Genomic DNA, 20,749 nt, shown 5'->3' on the forward strand with positions numbered 1-20,749 from the left:
TTTAACCCTTATCCACCTTATTTATATTTTTTCTTGTCTTCGTCCTTGGATTTTCCTGCCTGAACCGGCAGCATCACATTCATATCTCATCCCCCCACATCCTCCCATCCTTGTGTAGGAACATCACAGCTCCTGGGCTTCTTGGATCAAGAAAATGGGGAGAAATCCTGTTTTCCACAGTTTGGACTGCTCTCCAAAAACCCGGATGAGAATGCAGTGTGTGTCAGGAGTTAAGTGAGAGGGAGACCCACCAGGAGTGCCCTGACCCTGGATCCCAACATGGATCATCCACAGAGGGAGGCTTTTTCCAGCACAGATTTGCGCTGCTCCTGAAGCTGGTGGCTGAGCTGTTTGTGTAAGATACACCTGGGATAGCATGAAATACTTTTCTGGGTGTAATCCTGTAGTAACTTGAAATACATCCTGGCTTTACCACTAGTAAAGGTGGAGGAAGGACAAAAACTGGGATGGGAGGAGGTGGATGCTGTCAAGCTCTTCCTCGGGCCCAGCCCAGGGCATCCGGCACACTCTGGGATTTATTCAGTCAGGGCAGGATTAAACTCGTGCCCAGCTTGTGCCAGGGGCTGTTGTTCCTGGCTGACACAACACACCAACGCACTTCCTGCAGCCCAGGGGAGCTTTTCCAACCCCAAACAGCTGCTGAGGACAACCCTGCACCCAAAGGCCCCCAGGTGAACCCCAAACCTCCCCAAAAATCCCCCCTGGGTGAGCCCTGGGTGAGCCCCGACCCAGCTCCTTGGGAGGCAGCTCCTCCCTGGGCACTGCCAGGGCAGCTGCCAGGCTCCTGTGACTCAGGGAATGGGGGCAGGTTAAAAATACCCTCAGCCGCATTTGGAGCAGAGCTGCTGGGCTGTTTCTAACCCCAGCTGAGGCCCTCAGGCTGTCACCACCACTGGAGCAGGGGAGGGAGGGGATGGGAGGCAGGAACCCCACAAAGGGAACAAATGCTGTCCTCAAGAGCAATGGATCCTGTCCCAGAGCCGGACACGGGGATAAATCCAGCATTCCCGGGGCTGCCACCAGCCACAACCCAGCAGGGGCTGATTCCCATCCCACTGCCACCCCGAGGGGCATTTCCCACCCCTACACACCACAGCAACACCCTCTGGGATAACACACACTTTATTAGCAGCAACAGCCATCAACAAACCACAAAGTCTCCACAACAACTCACAGACAACTCCTCAACTTAGGAAAGGTTTCCTTGTAAAACGTGTGGCTACGTTTTACACCCTCACGTGCAACAGAGAACACGACAACCTGTCCTGCAGCTTCCAGTGGGGTCAGAATCTCATCTACTCCACCCAAACTCCTCTGCTTCCTCCAATGGCTCCATGAAACCCCAGGCTGAGATGGCCCCTTGCTAACAGCCCCTGAATATCCTCTCCCACAATTTTCCAGTTGGCCTTGGAGAGGTTCCCCAGCCTGCTCCAGAGGCGCTGGGGACCGGCTCAGGGTGGGCCCTGGAGCTGGGATTTCCCCCTCAGACTAAAAAGGGGGTGCAAATGTCCCGGGGTGACCAACAGTGAGGTCCAGCATCCCGGGGGAGCATCTAGTTCTCTGCAGGTGGGAGATGCCTGCTCTGCCTCCCCTCACAGCACCGCCCAGGAGAGCCCTGCAGAAGCAGCACGGGGAGGGAGGGGACAGCAGGGGACAGCAGGGGACAGGAGCAGGGCTCCCGGTATCCAACCAGGCCAAGGCTGATGTCACCCGCAGGAGCAGCAAACGGGAAGGACGAGCTGGCAACAGCACTCCTTGTGCTGGGAAGAGGAGGGGATGCTGCAGAGCCCAGGGCCGGAGGAGATGGGCTCGGGAGCATCCCTACCTCAGCCGGCTGCAGGGATTTCCTTGGGATCTGCCTTCAAACCCTGAACTCCTTTGCTGCTCCCCATTCCCTGCCAGCTCCCGCTGCCCCGCTCCCGCCTGGACGCACACACAGCGCAGTCCTGCCCTTTCTCCTCCCTCCGAGGGCCACACGGAGCAGGATGCCCAGAGCCTCAGCCCCCAAGCCCCCTGGCAACCCCCTGGCACGGCAGGACACCGGGAGGCAGGGCTGGCTCCCGGGACTGTGGATTTGCCCAGCAGGGACAGTGGCTCTTTCCAGAGCCATGAGCCTGTGCAGGGCTCTGGAGGGAGCCGGGAGGATGGAGGGAGGAGCAGGTACATCCCTCTCCAGGGATGCACAACAGGAAGAGCAGGACAACATAGAAATAGTCCAAACCAGTGTTTTCCAAAACAATATCTGCAGGTTCTGGCAGCTTGAACACTTCAGAGGGGAGTCCAGGAGAGGCTGAGCTGGGATACCTGGCACTCCCAGCTGTATCCATCATCAGGGAAGGGCAACAGCAGGGCTGAGCCAGCTCTACCTGCAAGGAGAAGAGAGGCCCCGCATGAGCCATGTCCTGGGCACTCGGACCCCTCCACGGCCTCAGCCAGCTCCGAGTGTCCCACGCTGGCAGTGGCAGCACCGGCAGGTCTGGACCTCTGCCCTACTCCAAATTCCAGGAGCTACCTTGGCCAGTTTATCCCTGGGTGGAGTTCCCTGGGATCTGGCTGCACAAGACACCTGAGAGCTCTCCTGCTTGCAACCTGCCACCACATGGGATGGGTTTTCCATCCTGAGAGACTCACATCCTTGTCCTCAGCCTCCAGGGAGCTCCAGTGAACAGCCTGAGTGTATTTGTGGTCACAAGGAGGGAGCAATTTCTGAGAAAATCTCAGGAATCACTCACTTCCCAGAAATCTCCGGAGTATTCAAAAGCCCACCCGTTATTCAGAGCCAAGATAACCACACATGTCAGGCTCTGGGGGAGGAATCGAGAATATTTCCAGAGGAAATCCCAGGAGGGGTTAAATAGAGGGAATGGCAAATCCTTTGAGCCTCCAGGGTGGGAGAGCAGCCTCTTCCCAAAGAGGCTGGGACAGTACCCCGAGCTCTCCCACTGCTCCAGCTCACTCGGATCCAGCCAAGGATAAATTTGGGCTTGCAAGGAGTAAATTTTGGCTGGAGCAAGGGGCCCCCCCAAGAGGGGGCTGGAGGCATCTTACCAACAGTTGTCACACTCGTTCTCCCTTCTCTGACACCAGACGAAGATACCTGGAGACAAAGCAGCAGCATCAGAGAATCCCAGAATCCCACAACTGTTTGGGTTGGAGGGACCTTTAAAGCCCATCCTGTTCCAACTCCCTGCCATGGGCACGAACACCTTCCACTAGACCAGGTTGCTCAGAGCCCCATCATCATCATCATCCTCCTCCTCTCCATTAAAGGCCCCGGAGATGCCTTTTCCAGCTGGGAAACCTCAGTCCAGGAGCCCATCAGCCCTCCCCAAGACAGGATTGGGATTTGGGGTCTGGGGTAGACCCCCCTTCTCACCCCACACTGCCCCACAGCTCCCACCCCAACAGCTGGGGAAGGGACCAGCCACCAGCTCTGGCCACGTGTGACCTGTGTCCCCAGGGCAAGGGGAGTGTGACAGAATGACAACAGCAGGAGCACGGCCAGGAGCTTTTCCAGCACCTCCCCAGCGCCCGGAGGCTTTCCCAGGAAAAACCTGAAATCTTTGTGCAATACAAAAACACACCCACAACCCCCAGGGAGAACCTCCCGCTCCATCCACATCCACCTCCAGGCTTGGCTGGGTCTTGGATTTTTTGCAGTTGGCAATCTGAGAATTCAAATCCTCACTTTGCCAGGGATTTGGGATGGGATGGGATGGGATGGAAAACACACTCTCCAGCTCCAAAAAAGGAGGAAAAGCAAGACTGGAGGCACCTTTCCCTGCTGAGGGCAGAAAACCCTCAGAGCATGGTGGGAGCTCGGTGCTGTCATCATAGAAGGGATGTCTGACATCCCCTGGATTTTGTGGGGGCTGACTCAGACCAGAACAGTCAAATATCATCTCCTGCCTGTCCTGGACATGCAGGAGGGGTTCTCACGACTTTCCCGCTCATGTCTGGGAGGAGGGAGACAAGGGAAGGCCAAAGAGGACAACAGAGGCCAGCATGACCTCCTTGGACTGGGGACACCCTGCTGGAAACAGCAGCTGTGACACAGCCCAGCCCCTGCCCACGGGATGCCAGGGTGGGAAAGCCAGGTCCTGGCAGGGATGTGCAACACTGGACCCTCTCACCCATCTCTTGTGGCCACAGCACCTGCCATGGCACCCACCAGCCAGAAACAGGGCAAAGAGTCACCCCAGCACCCACCTGCCCAGCCCAGCACCCACCTGCGAGCGAGCCGATGATGACACAGGCCAGGACCACGGGCAGCACCACGTTGGCAGAGTCTGCAAGAGGGAGAACCCAGAGCCTCTGCACCAGAGTGAATTTAACCTGAGCTTAACCCTCCCACACCCTGCTCAGCACGGGCAGGGAGGGAGGACCCCTTCACTGGGGCTGTCTCCCGGCTGCTCCCCGGGGCACTCACGGTGGACATGCAGCAGGAAGGAGGTCTCGTTCTGGCTCACGGCGTTGCTCACCACGCACGTGTAGTAGCCGCTGTCGCTGATGGACGCCCGCAGGATGCAGAGCGTGGTGTTCTCCACAAACTGGATGCGCTCACTTCCCAGGAGCAGCTGCCCGTTTTTCTTCCACCAGTAGGAGTCTGCCTTCCCTTGCAGCACGTTGCAGACCAGTTTGGTGTTGCCTCCTGCCTTCACCGAGGAGTTGCCCACGATCTCTGGCTTGGACAGCGGTGCTGGGACAGGCAGAGGCAGCGTCAGCGCTCAAACCCGCGGCAGCCCCGGCTCCCAGCCAAGCAGGAGGGCTGGCCACGGCACCACTCACCCACGACGTGCAGATGGAACCAGGCCGTGGCCTCCTCCTGGGACCGGAGGCGGTAGAGGCGGCTGTCCCCGCTCTGCAGCACCACCTGCAGCGACAGGTTCGACTCGTTGAACGTCGTGCGGTTCTCGTAGAGCCGGGACATGATGGAGGGGCGGTTGTGGGCATAGCTGAGGATGACCCCCTCCTCCGTGCCCGCTCTGTACTCCCAGGACACCGCCCTGCTGCCCCGCAGCGCGGGGGCCGTCAGCAGCACGGTGCAGCCCACGGCCGACACCAGGCTCCCCGAGGCCGGGCGCAGGTCGGCGGAGTAGCAGGGAGCGAGCGTGCGGGCTGGAAGAGAAACCAAGAGTCACCCCACAGCCACGGGGATCCCACCGCCACGGGGATCCCACCGCCACGAGGATCCCACAGCCACGGGGATCCCACAGCCACGGGGATCCCACTGCCACAGGGATCCCACCACCACGGGGATTCCCACCGCCACGGGGATCCCACAGCCACGGGGATCCCACAGCCACGGGGATCCCACAGCCACAGGGATCCTACCGCCAGGGGGATCCCACCGCCAGGGGGATCCCACCGCCACGGGGATCCCCCCGCATCCACCTGGGAGCTGCTGCTGGAGCCCTTCCTGGCTCAGCTGCAGAGGGAATTATTTATAGAATCATGGAAGGGTTTGGCTTGGAAGGGGCCTTAAAGATCGCCCAGTTTCATGGGCAGGGACCCATGTTCCAAGCCCCGTCCAACTTCCAGCAGCAGCCACAGCTGCTCTGGGAAACATCAGTGCTTGGGCCTCACCACCCTCACAGGGAGGAATTTCTTCCAATACCCCGTCTCTCCCTGCCCTCTGGCACTGGGAAGCCATCCCCCTTGTCCTGTCATTCCAGGCCCTTGTCCCCAGTCCCTCTCCAGCTCTCCTGGAGCCCCTTTAGGCCCTGCCAGGGGCTCTGGAGCCTTCCCTTCTCCAGGTGAGCTCCAGGCCTCGGAGCAGCTCCGGGTCCTTCCTGTGCCGGGCCCAGGGCTGGGGCAGCTCTGCAGGTGGGGTCTGAGGGGGCACAGGGGCAGAATCCCCCCTCCCCACGCTCTGGGGCTCAACCCGTGCTGGCCGGGCCGTGCTGAGCTTCTCATCCAGCAACAGCCCCGAATCGTTCAGCGGGGACATGGAAATGCTCCCTCCTGCTCTGAGGGGGCACAAGCGGAGCTGAGGCCCCCCGGGCACAGCCCCTGCCAGGAACACGGGCCGAGAGCCGAGAAAAGCCGCAAGTCCCTTCCCGACCTTCCCCTAAAAGCTTTTCTCCGGGATCAAGGCGTGTCGCCCTCGCGTCTTAAATCAGGCGCCAGGAAAAGCTTCCCAAAGCCGGGAGCGGCTCCGTGCGGCGGGGGGATCCCGCCCGCCTTCCCCCCGCGGCCCAACTCGGCCAAACCTCCCCAAAAGGCTCCGGGAGAGACCCTCGGGCACCCCTGGAACGGGACCGGCCCGGCCCGGACACGCCCGGCCCGGGGCTGACACTCGCCTGTGACCCCCGGGGCGGCCGCGGCGCTGCCGGGGGCGAGGAGGAGGAGGAGGAGGAGGAGGAGGAGGGGGACGGGGAACATCTGCGGGGCCGGCGCGGCCACAGCTCCGCCACGGGGCTCCGGGGGCTCCTCGGGGCGGGACGGGGCGGGACGGGGCGGGCTCTCCCCTCCGTCTCCTTCTCCTCCTCTTCTCTTCCCTTCTCCTCCCCTTCCCTCCTTTCTCGCCTTTCCCTCCCTCCCCTTCTTCCCCTCCTCACCTCCTCTCTTCCTCTTCTCTCTTCTACGCCTCTTCCCTCTTCTTCCTTTCCCTCCTCTCCCTTTTCCTCCACTCCTTTCCTTTCCCTCTCCCGCTTCTCACCTCCCTTCTCCTCATCCTCTTCCTCCTCTCCGTTTTCTTCTCCTCTTCCTCTCTTCCTCCTCCCTCTCTCCTTTCCAGGACATCCAAACCCAACACACGGACCCCCCCCCAAGGCGCTGCCTTCTCCCGTCCCTCCTGTCCCTCCTCCACCTGCCGCGGTGTAAAACCCCCAAATCCCAGCTCAGGGGCACCGGGGGAATGGCCTCACCCCGTCCCCTGTCCCCAGGATCCCAGCTCAGCCACAAAAACTGGGAGTTTAATCATTTCCTGGAGCAGCCCTTCCAGCTCCAGGCAGGGCTGTGGGGAGGACAGGACATGGCTGGGACGCTGCTCCTGCAGGAGATTCGTCTCGGAATGTTCCAGGCGGGATCGGGACAATGTTCTTCTCCTTCCCCAGGAGGTTGTTTCCATCACCTGGGCAGCTTGGGAAGTGCTGGGGCCTTTGTGGCAGCAAAAAAAAAAAAAAAAACAACCCACCCAGCATGGCCAGAGGAGGATCTCCAGGAGGACATCAGGAGGAGGAACAGGGACACAGGTGTGCCCAGGCAGGAGCCCACGCAGCTCTCCCAACCCCACTAGAGGGAGCGAGGAGATCGGCTGTGGGAGGACATCGGCTGTGAGAAGACATCGGCTGAGAGGACATCGGCTGTGCGAGGAGCCGGCGGAGGCGCTGGGATCAGGGAGCCCAGCCCAGGAAGGAGCTGCAGCAGAACTTTCCTGTCATTCCATCCCCGGAGCCCGGGGACGCTCCTGGCCGGGGCGGGGATGTCTCGGGAGCTGCTGTCCCGCCTTGAGATGTTCCAGAGGTGCTGCTCCTCATCCCTCCTGGGGAAGCCCGCGGGTCCAGGGTTTTACGGGGCTCCTCCATCCATCCCTCCTGTGCCAAACGCCTGCCGGCAGCGCAGGGAGCAGCCCTGGCTACCCACGGGGCCTCCCTGCTCCTCCTTTCCCTCGGCTCCCAACCTCCAGCTGCCACCACCAGCCAGAGGCCAGGGAGGGCTGTGAGGACCAGCTTGTGCCCATCCAAGCCAACGTCCTGTCCCACTTGGGTGACCACCCCATCCCTCCATCCCTCCATCCCGGCACGTGTGAGGCTGGAGCAGCTCTGGAACAGCTCCGATGCCACCAGGCAGGGAATGTCTCCGCCTGCTCTGCTCTAACAGGGACAAACAAACCCCGGCCCCAGCCCCCGGGCGGGATAGACCCAGGGAAGGGTTGGGGTGCTCCCAGGGTTTGGAGGGAAGAGGCTGGATGCCTGACCTTCCCCTTGGAAGTACGGTGTGATGGGGAAGAGGTTTTTCCCCAAAAAACACCTCAGCACAGGAACTGATGAGTTCCATCGAAAGACAAACATCTGAGGGCACATTCCAGGGAGGTTACAGCAGCTCCTGAGCCGCACGCGATGACTTCACGTCCCAGGGGCTGCTGTTTCCTGAGGGAGGGAGCGCCGTGTGGCCAGCACATGTTCGGAGTCAGCAGCGGCCGGAGCCAGCGCCGGGCTGGGCTTGGCTTGAGGGAGCAGCGCGGGGAGCTGAGAGCCGGCCCTGGGACCTCCCCGGGGAGGAGCATCCTGCGCTGACCCAGCTCAGGGCGTCTGCCTTGGCCATCCCATAAAACATGGAAAACAACAAAAATCGCGCGTTCCTCCATCCTGCCTGAAGCGAACCGAGGCGAATCCAAGGGACGGGCTGGGAAATCCCAGACACAGCCCCATGTCCACGTCAGCACCTCCTGCCGAGTTGTCCCCATCCCAGCGCCTCACTGCCAGCACCGGCGGACCCCAACCAGCCCCTCTCTCTCCTGCTCCCCGGCACTTGCTCTGCACCACGGGGCACTGAGGAAACAGATTTCCAGGCTGTGCCTGACCCAGCTCTCCCAGTGCACAGACCAGGAAACATTAGAAGTGAAAAACAACTCCTCAGCCAGGATTGAGGCATTCTTTTCCCCCTGGCTCCCACCCAATTTTCTCTGCACAGTTCCAGTTCTGGTCCTGCCCTGACTCACAGACAAACCTTCTCTCTCCAAAAGAGCAGCCCCAGGCTCCTGGGTTCTGCTTGCTCCTGGTTTCCCTCTGCTCCTCAGCAGAGCTCAGCTGTGCCCCTGCCACATCCCACAGATCAGCACTCAGAGCAGTGGTGCCAGCACAAACATCCATGCCCCAAACAGCAAATCATAGAATCATGGAATGGTTTGGGCTGGAAGAGATCTGAAAGCTCATCCCATTCCATCCCCCTGCCAGGGACAGGGACATCTTCCACTAGACCAGGCTGGCACCTATTTGTTCCCCAGATGTGCCATTTGCAGTTCTTCCCTCCTCACCCGGCTCTGCAGGTCCTGAGCCCTTTCCTGAGAACAACCGGGAGGGCTGAGTTGCCGCGGGATTTTTTTAGACATAGTTACCTCCCTCCCAGCTCAGCGCCCTTCCCAAACTCCAAGGAGGGCATCTCGCTCCGTGCCAGGGCAGGGATGGGGCTCTGGCACTGGGTACACACTGCGCTGGCGGAGAGGCAGGGAAATCAGTCATGGGCCTGGCAGATGTTTCGGGGTGGAAGATCCCCTGCTCTGAGCCCTGGCGGCTCAGAGGAGCCTCTCTGCTTTCCAAACTGCTCCGCATTTCTGTTGTGGAGCAATGGGAATGTGACCCAGCAGCAGGACAGAGCCTGGGGCTCAGCAGGGATGGGCAGCCCTGTGCCCAGGGCAGGAGGGCAGGGTGGGCACGGCCCCCCCAGCAAGGCCTCCAGGAGACGTTCAGCAGCTCTTGACCCCCCCTCCTGCAAACCTGCCCCTCCCTGAGCCTTTGGTGCTGGCCAGAGCTGACATGTGGCCCATCACCTAAACCCGGCTCAGGTCATGTCCCTCCAGTCCTGAGACCTTCTGTTCTTAGCCCAGGCACGCTGGGGTATCCTCGCCTGCGGTCACCCCAGCAGCACCCACACTGTCCTGTGATGGTGGCATGAGGCGCATTCAGGAATCATGGAATGGGCTGGGTGGGAAGGGACCTTAAATCTCACCCAGTGCCACCCCCTGCCATGGGCAGGGACACCTTCCACTGTCCCAGGCTGCTGCAAGCCCCGTCCAACCTGGCCTTGGGCACTGCCAGGGATCCAGGGGCAGCCACAGCTTCCCAGGGCAACCTCCCGGATCGGAATCTGTTCCCAGTATCCCATCTGACCCTGCTCCCTGTCAGAGCGAAGCCATTCCCCTTTGTCGCTATGTACCCGTGAAGGGTCACTCTGGGGCTCCCCGCGGCCCCGCTGCCTCCCGAGCCGCAGTCCCGGGGCCACCATCGCCCCCTCGGTCCCCTCGGTGGCCGCGAGTGGCCCCGCCCCTTCGGCCCCAGGCCACCCCCACCTCCCCACCCCCCGGCCCGCCCCCGCCCGTCCGTCCCGCCGCGCTCGGGCCCGGGGCAGCGGGACCGGGACCGGGCCGGGCCATGGCCCCGCACCCGCCCAGCGCCGGGCACTACCTGCGCTCCGACAGCGGCGGCTCCGACACGCCTATGCTGGCCGAGGCTCCCGCTCCCGCTCCCGGTGACTGTCCCGGTGCCGGTGCCGGTCCGGACGGCGGCCCCGGTGCGGCGCGGGGGCAGCGGCGGCGGCGGTGCGGGCCGCTGTGGGGCAGCGTGGCCTTCATGGCCATCTTGGCCCTGCAGATCGCCTCCACCACCGTCCTCTTCGTCTACTTCAGCATGGCCATCTCCAAGGTGAGCTTTGTCCCGGACCGGCGGCTGCGGGAGGGCTCTGCCCGCTCCCCGCCCCGCAGGCACGGCAGCGACCAGCGGGTCCAGATGCGGAGTGCGGGGTGGACACTGCCCAGCTCCCCAGGGAGCCGCGGGTCCAGATGTGGATTGGGGGGTGGACAGTGCCCCAGCTCCTCAGGGAGCCGCGGGTCCAGATGTGGATTGGGGGGTGGACACTGCCCCAGCTCCCCAGGGAGCCGCGGGTCCAGATGTGGATTGGGGGTGGACACTGCCCAAGCCCCGCCCGGAGCTGCAGATCCAGCTGTGCAGGCGGGGGCGGAGGGGTGGGCATTGTCCCACCTCCAGATGTGCAGAGACCGTGCCTTTGTCCTCGGCTCCGCCTGGAGCTGAGGGGTTGCACTGGGAGAGGGGGCTCTGCCCTGGGATCCCATCGGAGCCTCCTGCCCCAGATGGGGATGTGAGGGGACTTCGCTGGGCTCCAGGCCCCACTGACCCCTGCTTCACCTCTCCCTCCCCTCATTCCCATCTTCCCCACACTCCAGGACCTCCAAATCCTCCTCACCCCCTTTGTGAGATGTTGGGACCCCCCATTCCAGCACCCCCCATTCCAGCCGCTCTTTTCTTGCTCCAGTGCAGTTCCACCAACTGTGCTGGGATCCCGCCATTCCCACCTCCTACGGGGTCACTCGGCCAAAACCACTCCCAAACTTGGCCGCGACGGCTCTGATCCTTTCAACAGCCTCACCAGCCCCTCCCCTCAGCCGCTGATTCCGACCCACAACAACCCCCAAGCAGCCAGGCAGGAGATCCATGGGCAGAGGGAAATTCGGGGCTGGCAGCAGCTCCATGGAAGCCACCCTCATCACTGAGGCTGCGGCAAAAAAAAGGGTCCTGCAGTGCCAGACATTCCACAAATCACACCAGAGACGGGGAAAAAGGAAAAGCCCTGCCCACGGACGCAGAGGGAATAAACAGCCTGTCTGGATCCAGCGGAGCATCCTTTGGAGTGGGCTCCAGCCCTCCTGCGGGCTTTGTCTCCATCCCTGGGTCACACGAGGTCCCGCTGAGAGGGATTTACATGAAAGGCGGGGAGAGGAGGGGAACGGGGAGACACAGCCCCAGGGAAGAGGTGGAGGGAGGAGAAAACCGCTGTAGTGGAACAATTTGGGCTAATTTCAGCGGCCGGTCACCGGATCTGTGCTGGGAATACAGAGTCAGGCTCCTGGAGACCCTTTAGGCCCTGGAAGGGGCTTTGAGCTCTCCCTGGAGCCTTCCCTTCTCCAAGTGAGCACCCCCAGCCCTCCCAGCCTGGCTCCAGAGCGGCTCCAGCCCTGGAGCAGCTCCGTGGCTTTCTCTGGAGCCGCTCCAGCAGCTCCGTGCCGGGCTGGCCCCGGTCCCGGGACGGGCACACGCCGCAGCCAGCCCGGACACGCACCCGCCGCGGGCATTCCAAGGGAACAGCCCCATCCCGGGGGATTCACGGCCTTGGAGCACCCGGCACACGCACCTGGGCGGGCAGGCGTGTGCAGGAACAGCCGGCAGCCCTCCCGCAGCCCGTCCGCGGGGAGCGGCCGGGGCAGGGTTAGGGGGGAGACATGAACCCAAACCCTTTCAATCTGACCTCACACAGCTGTCCTGTAGATGCAGAGGCTGTGTTGATCCCAGTATCCTGTGGATGCAGAGGCTGTGTTGATCCCAGTATCCTGTGGATCCAGAGGCTGCATGAATCCCGGTGTTCTGTTGATATAGAGGCACATCCACACATAGATGGGATATAGATCCCAGACCTGAGCACATCCTGGTCGGAGGCAGCACGTACCCAGCTGTGGTGGGCAGGGGTCTGGGGGTCTCGGAACAAACCAGGATGTGGGGGACACGTGGGGCACTGGAGGTGGCCAAGCCCCAGGTGACCACGGGGCCACCCAAGGACTCCTGGGTCTGTTCTGGGACCTGGGAAGCGCCCAGGTGATAGAGGGAGGGTGGCCAAGGTGCCGTGTGTTCATTACCAGCTCCTGGCACAGTGATTGCAGGGCAGCCATCCCATCTGTGCCTCAGTTTCCCTGGACAGCAGCAGGGTGTGGTGTGACCCTATGATCAGGGGTGACAGTCACCACGGCCACGCCACGGCCAGAGCCGTGGGACAGCCCTGGGACAGGCCCAAGGAGGGGAGACTTCCCAGCACAGGGAAGTGCCCGAGCCCTGCCTGGGCTGCCCTGGCACTGCTCGGGGTCTGGGCTCAGCAGCTGGAAGGGCTGAGCTGTGCCAGAGCCTGTTTGGCAATCCCAGCTCAGCTCGGGGTGCAGCAGGAGTGTGGCCCTGGCTGCCTGGGCAGGTCCAGCCTCCAGCAGCAGCTCCGAGCCAAGGCAGCTCCTGGCCCTGAGCAGTGAGCACATCCTGCAGCTGGAGGAGCCTCATTCCCCCTGGGATAGGGAGGAAGAGGTGAAGGAGATGGATAATGGGAATTTGGGGTTCTTTACTTGGTGCTCTGTGGCTTGTCAGTGTCCTTGGGTCCTGCTCCTCTTCTTCCTCCCACTTGGTGCTGGAATTCTGTGAAAGGGGCTGGCATGCTTCCCAAAGCGCTGGGATGGTCTCCCAGGGATCACAGGAGGACAGGATGAGATTTAACCTGTTCAATTCACAAAAAACAGATTTTTGGCTGAACTTGGATCCACCCAAGCCTCCTCCTGCCCCCTCCATCCCACACAGGAGACACAGCCGGGTTTGCATCCCGGTGGTGCTGCCTGGCCCAGCACCAGCTCTGGGATCGGGGTCATTCTCTGAGCACCCAGGATGCCGGAGGAGCTGAGCAGCTGCCCCACACCCACACCCCAGTGGGATCCCGGCTGCTCCCTCCGTCTGTCCCAGTTTGAATCTCGCTTTGTTTCCATCCCAGCTGAAATCCCAGGCTCCGGGCAGCGCGGAGGAGCTGCGCTGTCTGCAGGCGCTCAATCAGCAGCCCGAGGGCTCCAGCCTGGAGGAGCTGAGCAGCAGCCAGGGCTGCCTCAGGCTGGCCAGCACCATCAAAGCCTACGTGGCCACGGTGAGCCCGGGACCGGGGGAGGATGGGAGAGCTCCTGGTTGTCCCCGTGCCTCAGTTTCCCCATCCACCTCCCCAGAGCCGTGGGAGGGGGAATGGCCAGAGTGGTTTAAGGTGGGAGTAGGACTCAGACCCCACCCTGGTGGGGCCCAGAGGCAGTGGGACAGGGAAGGTGAGGGAGGCTTGGAGGAGGAGCTCAGGCATGGGGACCCCCATGTCACCTGTAACTGGGGCACTTTCTCTTCTCCGTGGCGCAGGTGACGGAGAGCATCATCCGCAGGAGCGCGGTGAAGGGTGAGTCCCTCCGGGGCCAGCTCTGGGGCTGCAGCCAGAGCCTGATCCACAGGAGCTGTGGCCCATGGGAGCCGTGGTCCAGGGAGGCCAGCAGGGGGTGGGGGGCCGGTCACTCCTGGGACACACGGTGGTGCTGTGAGCTGGGGCAGGAGAGGGGAGAGCCAGGATTGTCACTAGCCGTGACAGGCACACGTGCTGGGAATGGGCTGGGGGACAGCCACGTCCGTTTGTCCGGAGGCTGGGGAAGCAGGGCCGTGGCACAGCACAGATGTGTTGGTTGATGATTGACCAGACATTTCCGTCCCTCAGGAACCTTTTGCGCTGGTAGGTCTGTGGGGCATTCCCTGGCCCTGCTGGCATGGGGCCGGGTGTCCCCACACTGTCCTTACAGCGTCTGTCCCTTCCCTGCAGAGGCCTGGCGGAGCTATTTCAACACCTCAGAGGGGCAGCCTCCTCCCAAAATAGCCGGGAAACCCTCGGCACATCTCACCCTCCGCCCACAGAGCCTGGCTCAGGATGGTGAGTTGGGAAACCCCTCTGGGCACTGCTGGGTCTCCAAGATGGGAATGGGAGAGATCAAAGGGCAGGGGACCAGGATGGAGGAGGAGTTGGGTGGCCCATGGGGAGAGATGTCTCCTGTTCACTCCAAGACCACCGAGCTCCATCGCTCCAAGCTGGATGACTGGGAAAGAGTCGGAGCCACCCTGTCCCCTCCGTCCGACCCTGCCAGGTCGCTCCCCTCAGTGGCTCTCCCTTCCCGCAGGACGCTCCCAGCGCTTCGGGAACCTGTCGCAGTCGTGCCGCCACGCCATCACGCACTGGGGGCCCAGCAGCCTGCAGTCCCACGTGCAGAACATGACGTACCGGGCGGGGCGGCTGCGGGTGGAGCAGCCGGGCAAGTACTACGTGTACTCCCAGATCTATTTCCGCTACCGCGGCGCCGGCGCCTCGGGCCCGCAGCTCGTGCAGTGCATCCAGTGGCAGCCGGCCCACAGCCCGCCCGTGCTGCTGCTCAAGGGCGTGGGCACCAAGTGCTGGGCGCCCGAGGCCGACTACGGGCTCCACGCGCTCTACCAGGGGGGACTCTTCGAGCTCCAGGCCGGTGATGAGCTCTTCGTCTCCGTCTCCTCCTTGGCCATCGACTACAACGATGCAGCAGCCAGCTACTTCGGGGCCTTCCGGCTCGACCTGTGACCCCCTCCGCTCCCACCTGTCCCACGTGGCCCCTGCATATGGCCAGTGGCCCGGGGGTGGCACAGGGTCCTTCTTGCTGGGTGTTGTCTCTCGTGGTGAGGGATGAGCCAAGAAGGGCACCAGGGTGGCTGCCCACGGGGACCTGCTGTGCTCGGTGCCACCTCCAGGTGGGAGGAAGCCGGTGACCCAGGAAGGGTGTCCAAGGACCTACAGGGGACGTGCACGATGGGGGACATCACAGCCCTGGTGACCCAGCACCTCCCAACGGCTCCCTGCAGCAGGAAAGGCACCAGGGCCACATCTGCCAGACAAAGTGTCCCCATGGCAGGATGACACCCACGGGTCTGACCCCACCTTGGGCAGGGCTGGGAGTGCCAGGGACCCGGGGCTGGAGGCACCCCCAGGGCACAGGACTGGCACCCCTGGGGCACATCTTGGGGACGGGGCAGGTCCAGTGTTGGTCTCTGGAAAGGAACGAAGGAGTTTCAGTCTGGGAGATCAAAGCCTGGAGAACACCAGCAATGGCTCCAGGGAGGGCAAAGGGCAGGACCTTGACACCGGAGCAGTCCTGGCACCACACCCGGCACGTGGCACTGGGGCACGTGGTGACCGAGCCAGGCTGTGCAGGACCAGGACCTCGGCACAGCTGCTGACCAAGCACCTCTCCCCGTGGGGATTTGCTCCCCCCAGCCCTCATGGACCAGCACAGCCCCCACTTCCTCACATCTCCTGCCCTGGCAATCCCTGCAGGATTCCAGCTCTGGGTGAGCCCGGTGGTCACAGCAGGACCTTGGGGGAACCAAACCAGCCCCAGGGTGATGGAGCCACCCCAGAGGCCAAAGGTGGGTTTGGGCAGGGCAGAGCAGGGCCCAGCTGGCTCAGCCCGTGGACACTGGGGGGGCACAGCCCCCTTTTCTAACCGCCCCTGTACTCTCTGTATCCGACTAAGACTGTGGGGATTCATGGACAGTGGCAGCGTGGGCTGCCACAAGCGCGGGGCTCCCAGGAAGGACAGAATAAAGCCTTGTACTCCAGCACCGGCCTGGCCCCTTTGCACCCAGGACACAGCCCCGGGCAGGGTGGACACGGAGCCAGGGGGAGCAGCTCCCACATCCCCCCACACCCCCAGGTGCTGGGCATTCCCACTCCCCGGCCCCCATCTCCTGCAGGCTCCCCATCCAGGGGGCTTGGTACAACCCCCACAGGGCACGGTGCCACCCTGGCACCTGCACACCAACACCTGGACCAGCCCCAGATGCAAGGGAAGATTCCCCAGCTCATCCAGAACCTCCAGAAACTCATCCAAAGCCCAAGAGCACTGAGAGCACCGAGAGCACCCTCCTGCAGCCTCCAGAGGGGTGACAGGGCTGATCCCCCCATGGCAGGGGCTCTGTTTTCCCAGTCCCCGTGGAGAGACGGAGGGAGCTGAGCCGAGCTCTGGCTTGGCAGCCCTTGGCCCTGGAGCACGCTGGGCCCCTGCCCAAAGCAAACAAAGCACTCCAAACCCCTCCATTCCAAAACCATCCCTTTTCCTCCACCTCTCATCCCACCTCCTGCTGTCCCAACCACCCTGGTGACCCACAACAGGGCCCGTGACATCCTCAGGTCTCAAACACCCCCAGGGAGCACCGAGCTCATCCCACCTCTGGCAGCAGCCAGGGGAGCGCAGGGCTGACCCCGGGGATCTGGGGCTGCAGGAAACGCAGCAGGTGGTTCCGGCGTTTCCTTGGAAAGGGAGTTTAAAGGGACACGGCCGATGGAGCTGGCAGAGGTTGTGTGTGCCGGGGAGGAAGCAGGGAAAGCAGCTCCGTGTGCGTGAGCGGAGAGAGCCGGGCTCGGCGCCAGTGGGCACTGGCCCACCCCACTTTCCTGGAAAGGAGAGGGCTCGGGGGTGGGTGGATGGGAGAGGGAGAACTGCAGCAGCATCAGGGCAAAGAGCAGCCTCGCCCTGTCTGGGGAGAGCCCCAGGCCTGGAATTCCTCACTTCGAGGACCTGGCACAGGTTACCCCGAGCAGCCTCAGCCCCTGAGGCCCCTCTGCCTCTCCCATCGTGCTCCCGGTCCTGGTGCTTCCAGGAGAAGGGCTGGACATCCCCAGCCTGGCCAGGGCCATGCTCCCACCTGAACAAGTGGATCAGCCACCAGCAGCAGATTCCAGCAGCAGGAGAACCCGGCCTCCACAGAAACTGCCTGAGGCACCTGTGCCAGCACTGCCTGTCCCAGGATGGGCTCCAGGAAAGAGGAACAAAGTGTGGAAAGACCTGGATGAGGACACAACACTTTTCTCTGGCTGAGGAAACAAAACCTGGTGCGCAAATGGAGCAAAGCACTGGAGATTTCTCATACAACTTTTCTGTTGTTGTTAAAACTGTTTATTAAAAATTACAACTCCCTATTTTACCGTGAGCATTGCTGACAAGTTCACTGTAGCTCCTACTAGAAAGCGAAGTCCGTGGTCCCTAAACCAACTCTGCATCCCCACACACAGCCTCCTCTGCCAGCACCTCCCTCAGGCTGGGGAGAGCCACAGGAAAAAGCAAGAGAATCCCCCAAAACCGAGAGCTCCAGCCCCCAGGCAGCACAGTGACAGTGTCCCTACAGTGACAACTCCAGAACCTCCCGGCCCTGCCTCAACGGCCTGAGGCTGAAGGAGACAGAGTCAGAGGGGATACTGGGGAGAAATTCCCTGGGAGGGTGGGCAGGCCCTGGCACAGGGTGCCCAGAGCAGCTGGGGCTGCCCCTGGATCCCTGGCAGTGCCCAAGGCCAGGCTGGACATTGGGGCTGGGAGCAGCCTGGGACAGTGGGAGGTGTCCCTGCCATGGCAGGGGTGGAACCGGGCAAACTCTATGGTCCTTCCAACCCAAACCATTCCAGAATTCTGTGATTCCCTCCTGCTCTAACCCGGACTGGGAGGTGGGTGGGGACTGCACACTAATAACATCTCCACAGTGACCTGATTTCCCATGGCCTCGCCATGTGGACTCAATCCAGACACAAAGTGCTTCCTGCAGCCGCTGCCAAAGGACCCTCTTATCTCCACTGCCGAGGAGCTGCTTTAGCCCAGCACAGAGATGCCCAACCCAGGGCGTGCACGGCCCTGAGCCTTCGTCTCTAAATAAATCCTGGGGCTAAAAGCTCTTTTTTCCCCTCTTTGTTGTTATGAACCAGCTCATCGCTGCCTCCAAGTCTCCATCCCTGCCCAGACACGATCTCGTTTTACTTTCAAGTCCCCAGCCTGGCCCGAGTTCCCAGCAGGGAGAGGAAATCCACGCCGAATCCACGTCAAGGCGGCAGGAAATCATTCCTTGGGACTTTGTAAATAAAGCACACAAAGAGAGGCAGCGGGGTGTGACCCCGGCAGCGCCCCCCGCTCTGCCCCAGGGCACCTCCCCAGCCACCGCTCCCCCCAGGCGGGAATTCCGCCCGAAAAAGGGGGAGCAAAACAGAAACCTCTTTCCTACAGCACGAAGGGTTCGTGGAGCTGCGGGACGCTCCCTAAACCCTCGGGCAAACATTAATGCTGGGGCGCTGTGAGCGAGCAGAGGGGACGCGGGGCTGCTGCAGGCGGGGCTCAGCTCATCCCTGGGGAATCACAGCTGCTTTGGGTCAGGAGGACCTCAAAGGCCATTTAGCGCAATCCCACCCCAGATCTGCTCCCAGCCCCTTTCCCGCGGTCCCACTGACACCCCAAAGGAAAGAAGGGGATTTCTCTCCCTTTCCAGGACCGGTTGTCCTTCCCGGAGCAGCCTCTGGAGCAGCCCGGGCGCGGCGGGGCCGGAGGCAGCAGCGGGGCCGTTCCCCGGTTCCCTCTCGGGCTCTGCCCGGAGCTGAGCCAGCCCCAGCCCGGCTCACGGGCCCCCGCACGGCTCACACGCCGCTTTCCCCGCTTATTCCCCCATGAGAGAAGCAGGAAAAAATAATTCCACTTTTTAAGAAAACTCCTCATTTTGTGTCCTGTTCAAACCCCTGCACGGCCCCACAGAACCGGCATCAGACTGGTTTGGGGTGGGACCTTAAAGATCAGCTCGCTGGGAGGCTCAAAGGCGGCTCCCCCCACTCCCATCCCGCCCCTCCAAGTGCATCCAGCCCTCGCCCCAGAGAGCTCCCCAGCATCCCCAGGATATTGCAGCGCCCCGGTCCTTCGGGCCACCCATCCAGCGCAGGGACCTCTCCAGCCCTGTCCTGCCTCCCCGTCTGTCGCTGGAGGGAATCACGGGGCTCCTCCTGGAGTGAAGCAACGGCGGAGCAAGAACCGGACAGAGCAAAACCCTTCTCAGGAGCGGGAAGTTTGGCACCGTGAGGATCCCGCCCGCACCTAAAGCGAGCCTCCCCACAGCCCAGCCCTACCGGGCTTTTCCTGCCGTTCCCACTCTCACCCTCCCAGACAGGACTTTCTCCAGGACACCTCTCCCACTGACAAAACGACCCATGGGACAGACACAGCACCAGCTGAGGAGAGCGAGGAGCTGCTGGCAGGTGTTTCCTGCCCCGGGCTCCCATCCCCAGACAGCAGAGCAGCTGCAATTCCCTCTGACAGCTGCTCCCTGCCCTCCCACTTCCCCAGGAGCAGCTGGGATGAGCCACCCGCCAGCTGGGCCGTTCCATCTGGGATGACCCTGCACACGGGTTTCCCTTTTGGCACCTTATCTTCGCACTGGGCTGCTGCTGCCTTCCCCCAAGGAGAGCAATCCACTCATGGATCACGGATCTAATTGAAGCAGGACCACATTTCTCAAGCTGGGACCCTCCTGAGGATGGTAAGGTGAGGAGACAAATAGAAAAGCTTTGTGTTTCTGGTAGCCCAGGTGTGCCACAGGGAAAAGAAGCCAGTACAGGACAGGCATCCCCAGAAAGGGGACATGGCAGCTTCTTCCCTGGACTCAGCCCCAGATCGCAGGAGCATCCATCTGCCCCCCAAACAGAACAAAAAAAGGCATTTAAAGGCAAAGCTGCCCCTGGCACAGGCTGAGGCAGCACTCGAAGAATTCCAACCATCTCCTGCTGCCCAGAACCACCACAGACCAGCCCAGGCGTTTATTTTCCAAGGAGATGGAACTGGATCCATCGGTGATATCCTCAGGCTGAGGCAGCTTTGAGCTGTACAAGGATTGAGACGTCAGGTGGAAGCAGCAGAGCAGGGACTGGCTGCTGGATGGCTTTGGAAGATCAAGAATCTGGCTTTTGCTCCTTGGAAAGACAAGGAATTTGTTTGTATCAGAGATTTTGAGAGGGGCCCAGCCAAGTCCAGCCAGGAGTCCCCAGTCCCCACGAACAGGTTTATCAAGGACCACCAACAGCTGAGGCCAGGATGAGCAGCATCAGCCTCCCAAGGCATCCAGAAGCCTCCCGAATCCCAGTAAATGGGCAGAGTTTTATTAACAGGAAAATCACTTGGTCAGCGCTGGGACAGGGCCTGAGGAGCGCCGAGGGCTGAGGGGGCTGGGAAGGGTTTCTCGCACAGATGTTGGCCAGAGGAGACCTGGAGCAGTGCCACGCTGGGAATCCTCCAGCTGGGAGCCAGGGAGGGGAGGGAGCAGGGAACAGGGAACAGCATCTGGCCCCAGGCACGGGGCTCTGCAGTGGGACAGGGTGAGCAGGAGCCGCTGGGCAATGTCCAGCCCTGCCGGGTTCGGGGAAGGGCACGAGTTTCAGACTCGGCCTCTGGGGTTTTAGTGACGTGCTCAGGGGAAATCAAGGAGAAGGAATCCTTGGGCATGGATCTGAGAAAGGGAGCAGGATGGGAAGACACCTGAGGACTCCTTCCCGCCTCCTCCTCGGGGTTCTCCTGACAGGCAGTGGCAGAGTAATTAATACATTCACTAATTAATCAAAACCAGCATCT

At 62.0% G+C, this 20,749-nt stretch overlaps 2 protein-coding genes across 2 annotated transcripts; one reads left to right on the top strand and one right to left on the bottom strand.

Annotated features, from left to right (window-relative positions):
• Positions 1-1,127: 1,127 nt before the first annotated feature.
• LOC125333443 (cell surface A33 antigen-like) lies at positions 1,128-9,703 on the bottom strand. The gene is made up of 6 exons (XM_048319333.1): positions 7,160-9,703; positions 4,810-5,139; positions 4,451-4,720; positions 4,251-4,310; positions 3,070-3,118; positions 1,128-2,387 (listed from the first exon to the last, which is right to left on the bottom strand). Exons 1-6 carry the CDS (start codon positions 7,164-7,166, stop codon positions 2,384-2,386), a joined length of 720 nt encoding a protein of 239 aa, XP_048175290.1. The 5' UTR covers positions 7,167-9,703; the 3' UTR covers positions 1,128-2,383.
• A 358-nt stretch (positions 9,704-10,061) lies between these two features.
• Positions 10,062-15,941, top strand: LOC125333383 (tumor necrosis factor ligand superfamily member 10-like). The gene is made up of 5 exons (XM_048319246.1): positions 10,062-10,385; positions 13,276-13,422; positions 13,677-13,713; positions 14,125-14,232; positions 14,477-15,941. Exons 1-5 carry the CDS (start codon positions 10,116-10,118, stop codon positions 14,905-14,907), a joined length of 993 nt encoding a protein of 330 aa, XP_048175203.1. The 5' UTR covers positions 10,062-10,115; the 3' UTR covers positions 14,908-15,941.
• The last annotated feature ends 4,808 nt before the right edge of the window (positions 15,942-20,749 follow it).

The sequence above is a fragment of the Corvus hawaiiensis genome, chromosome 14, assembly GCF_020740725.1.
Source record: "Corvus hawaiiensis isolate bCorHaw1 chromosome 14, bCorHaw1.pri.cur, whole genome shotgun sequence".
Lineage (NCBI taxonomy): Eukaryota > Metazoa > Chordata > Aves > Passeriformes > Corvidae > Corvus > Corvus hawaiiensis.

Bases quoted from the DNA above. Each gene is read 5' to 3' on its own strand.
- LOC125333383 (XM_048319246.1), top strand. From the start codon at position 10,116: ATGGCCCCGCACCCGCCCAGCGCCGGGCACTACCTGCGCTCCGACAGC. The intron at 10,386-13,275 runs GTGAGCTTTGTC...TTTCCATCCCAG, and splicing joins TCAGCATGGCCATCTCCAAG to CTGAAATCCCAGGCTCCGGG. The intron at 13,423-13,676 runs GTGAGCCCGGGA...TCCGTGGCGCAG, and splicing joins TCAAAGCCTACGTGGCCACG to GTGACGGAGAGCATCATCCG.
- LOC125333443 (XM_048319333.1), bottom strand. The intron at 4,311-4,450 runs GTGAGTGCCCCG...TCCCTCTTGCAG, and splicing joins CTTCCTGCTGCATGTCCACC to ACTCTGCCAACGTGGTGCTG. The intron at 3,119-4,250 runs GTGGGTGCTGGG...CTTTGTCTCCAG, and splicing joins CATCATCGGCTCGCTCGCAG to GTATCTTCGTCTGGTGTCAG.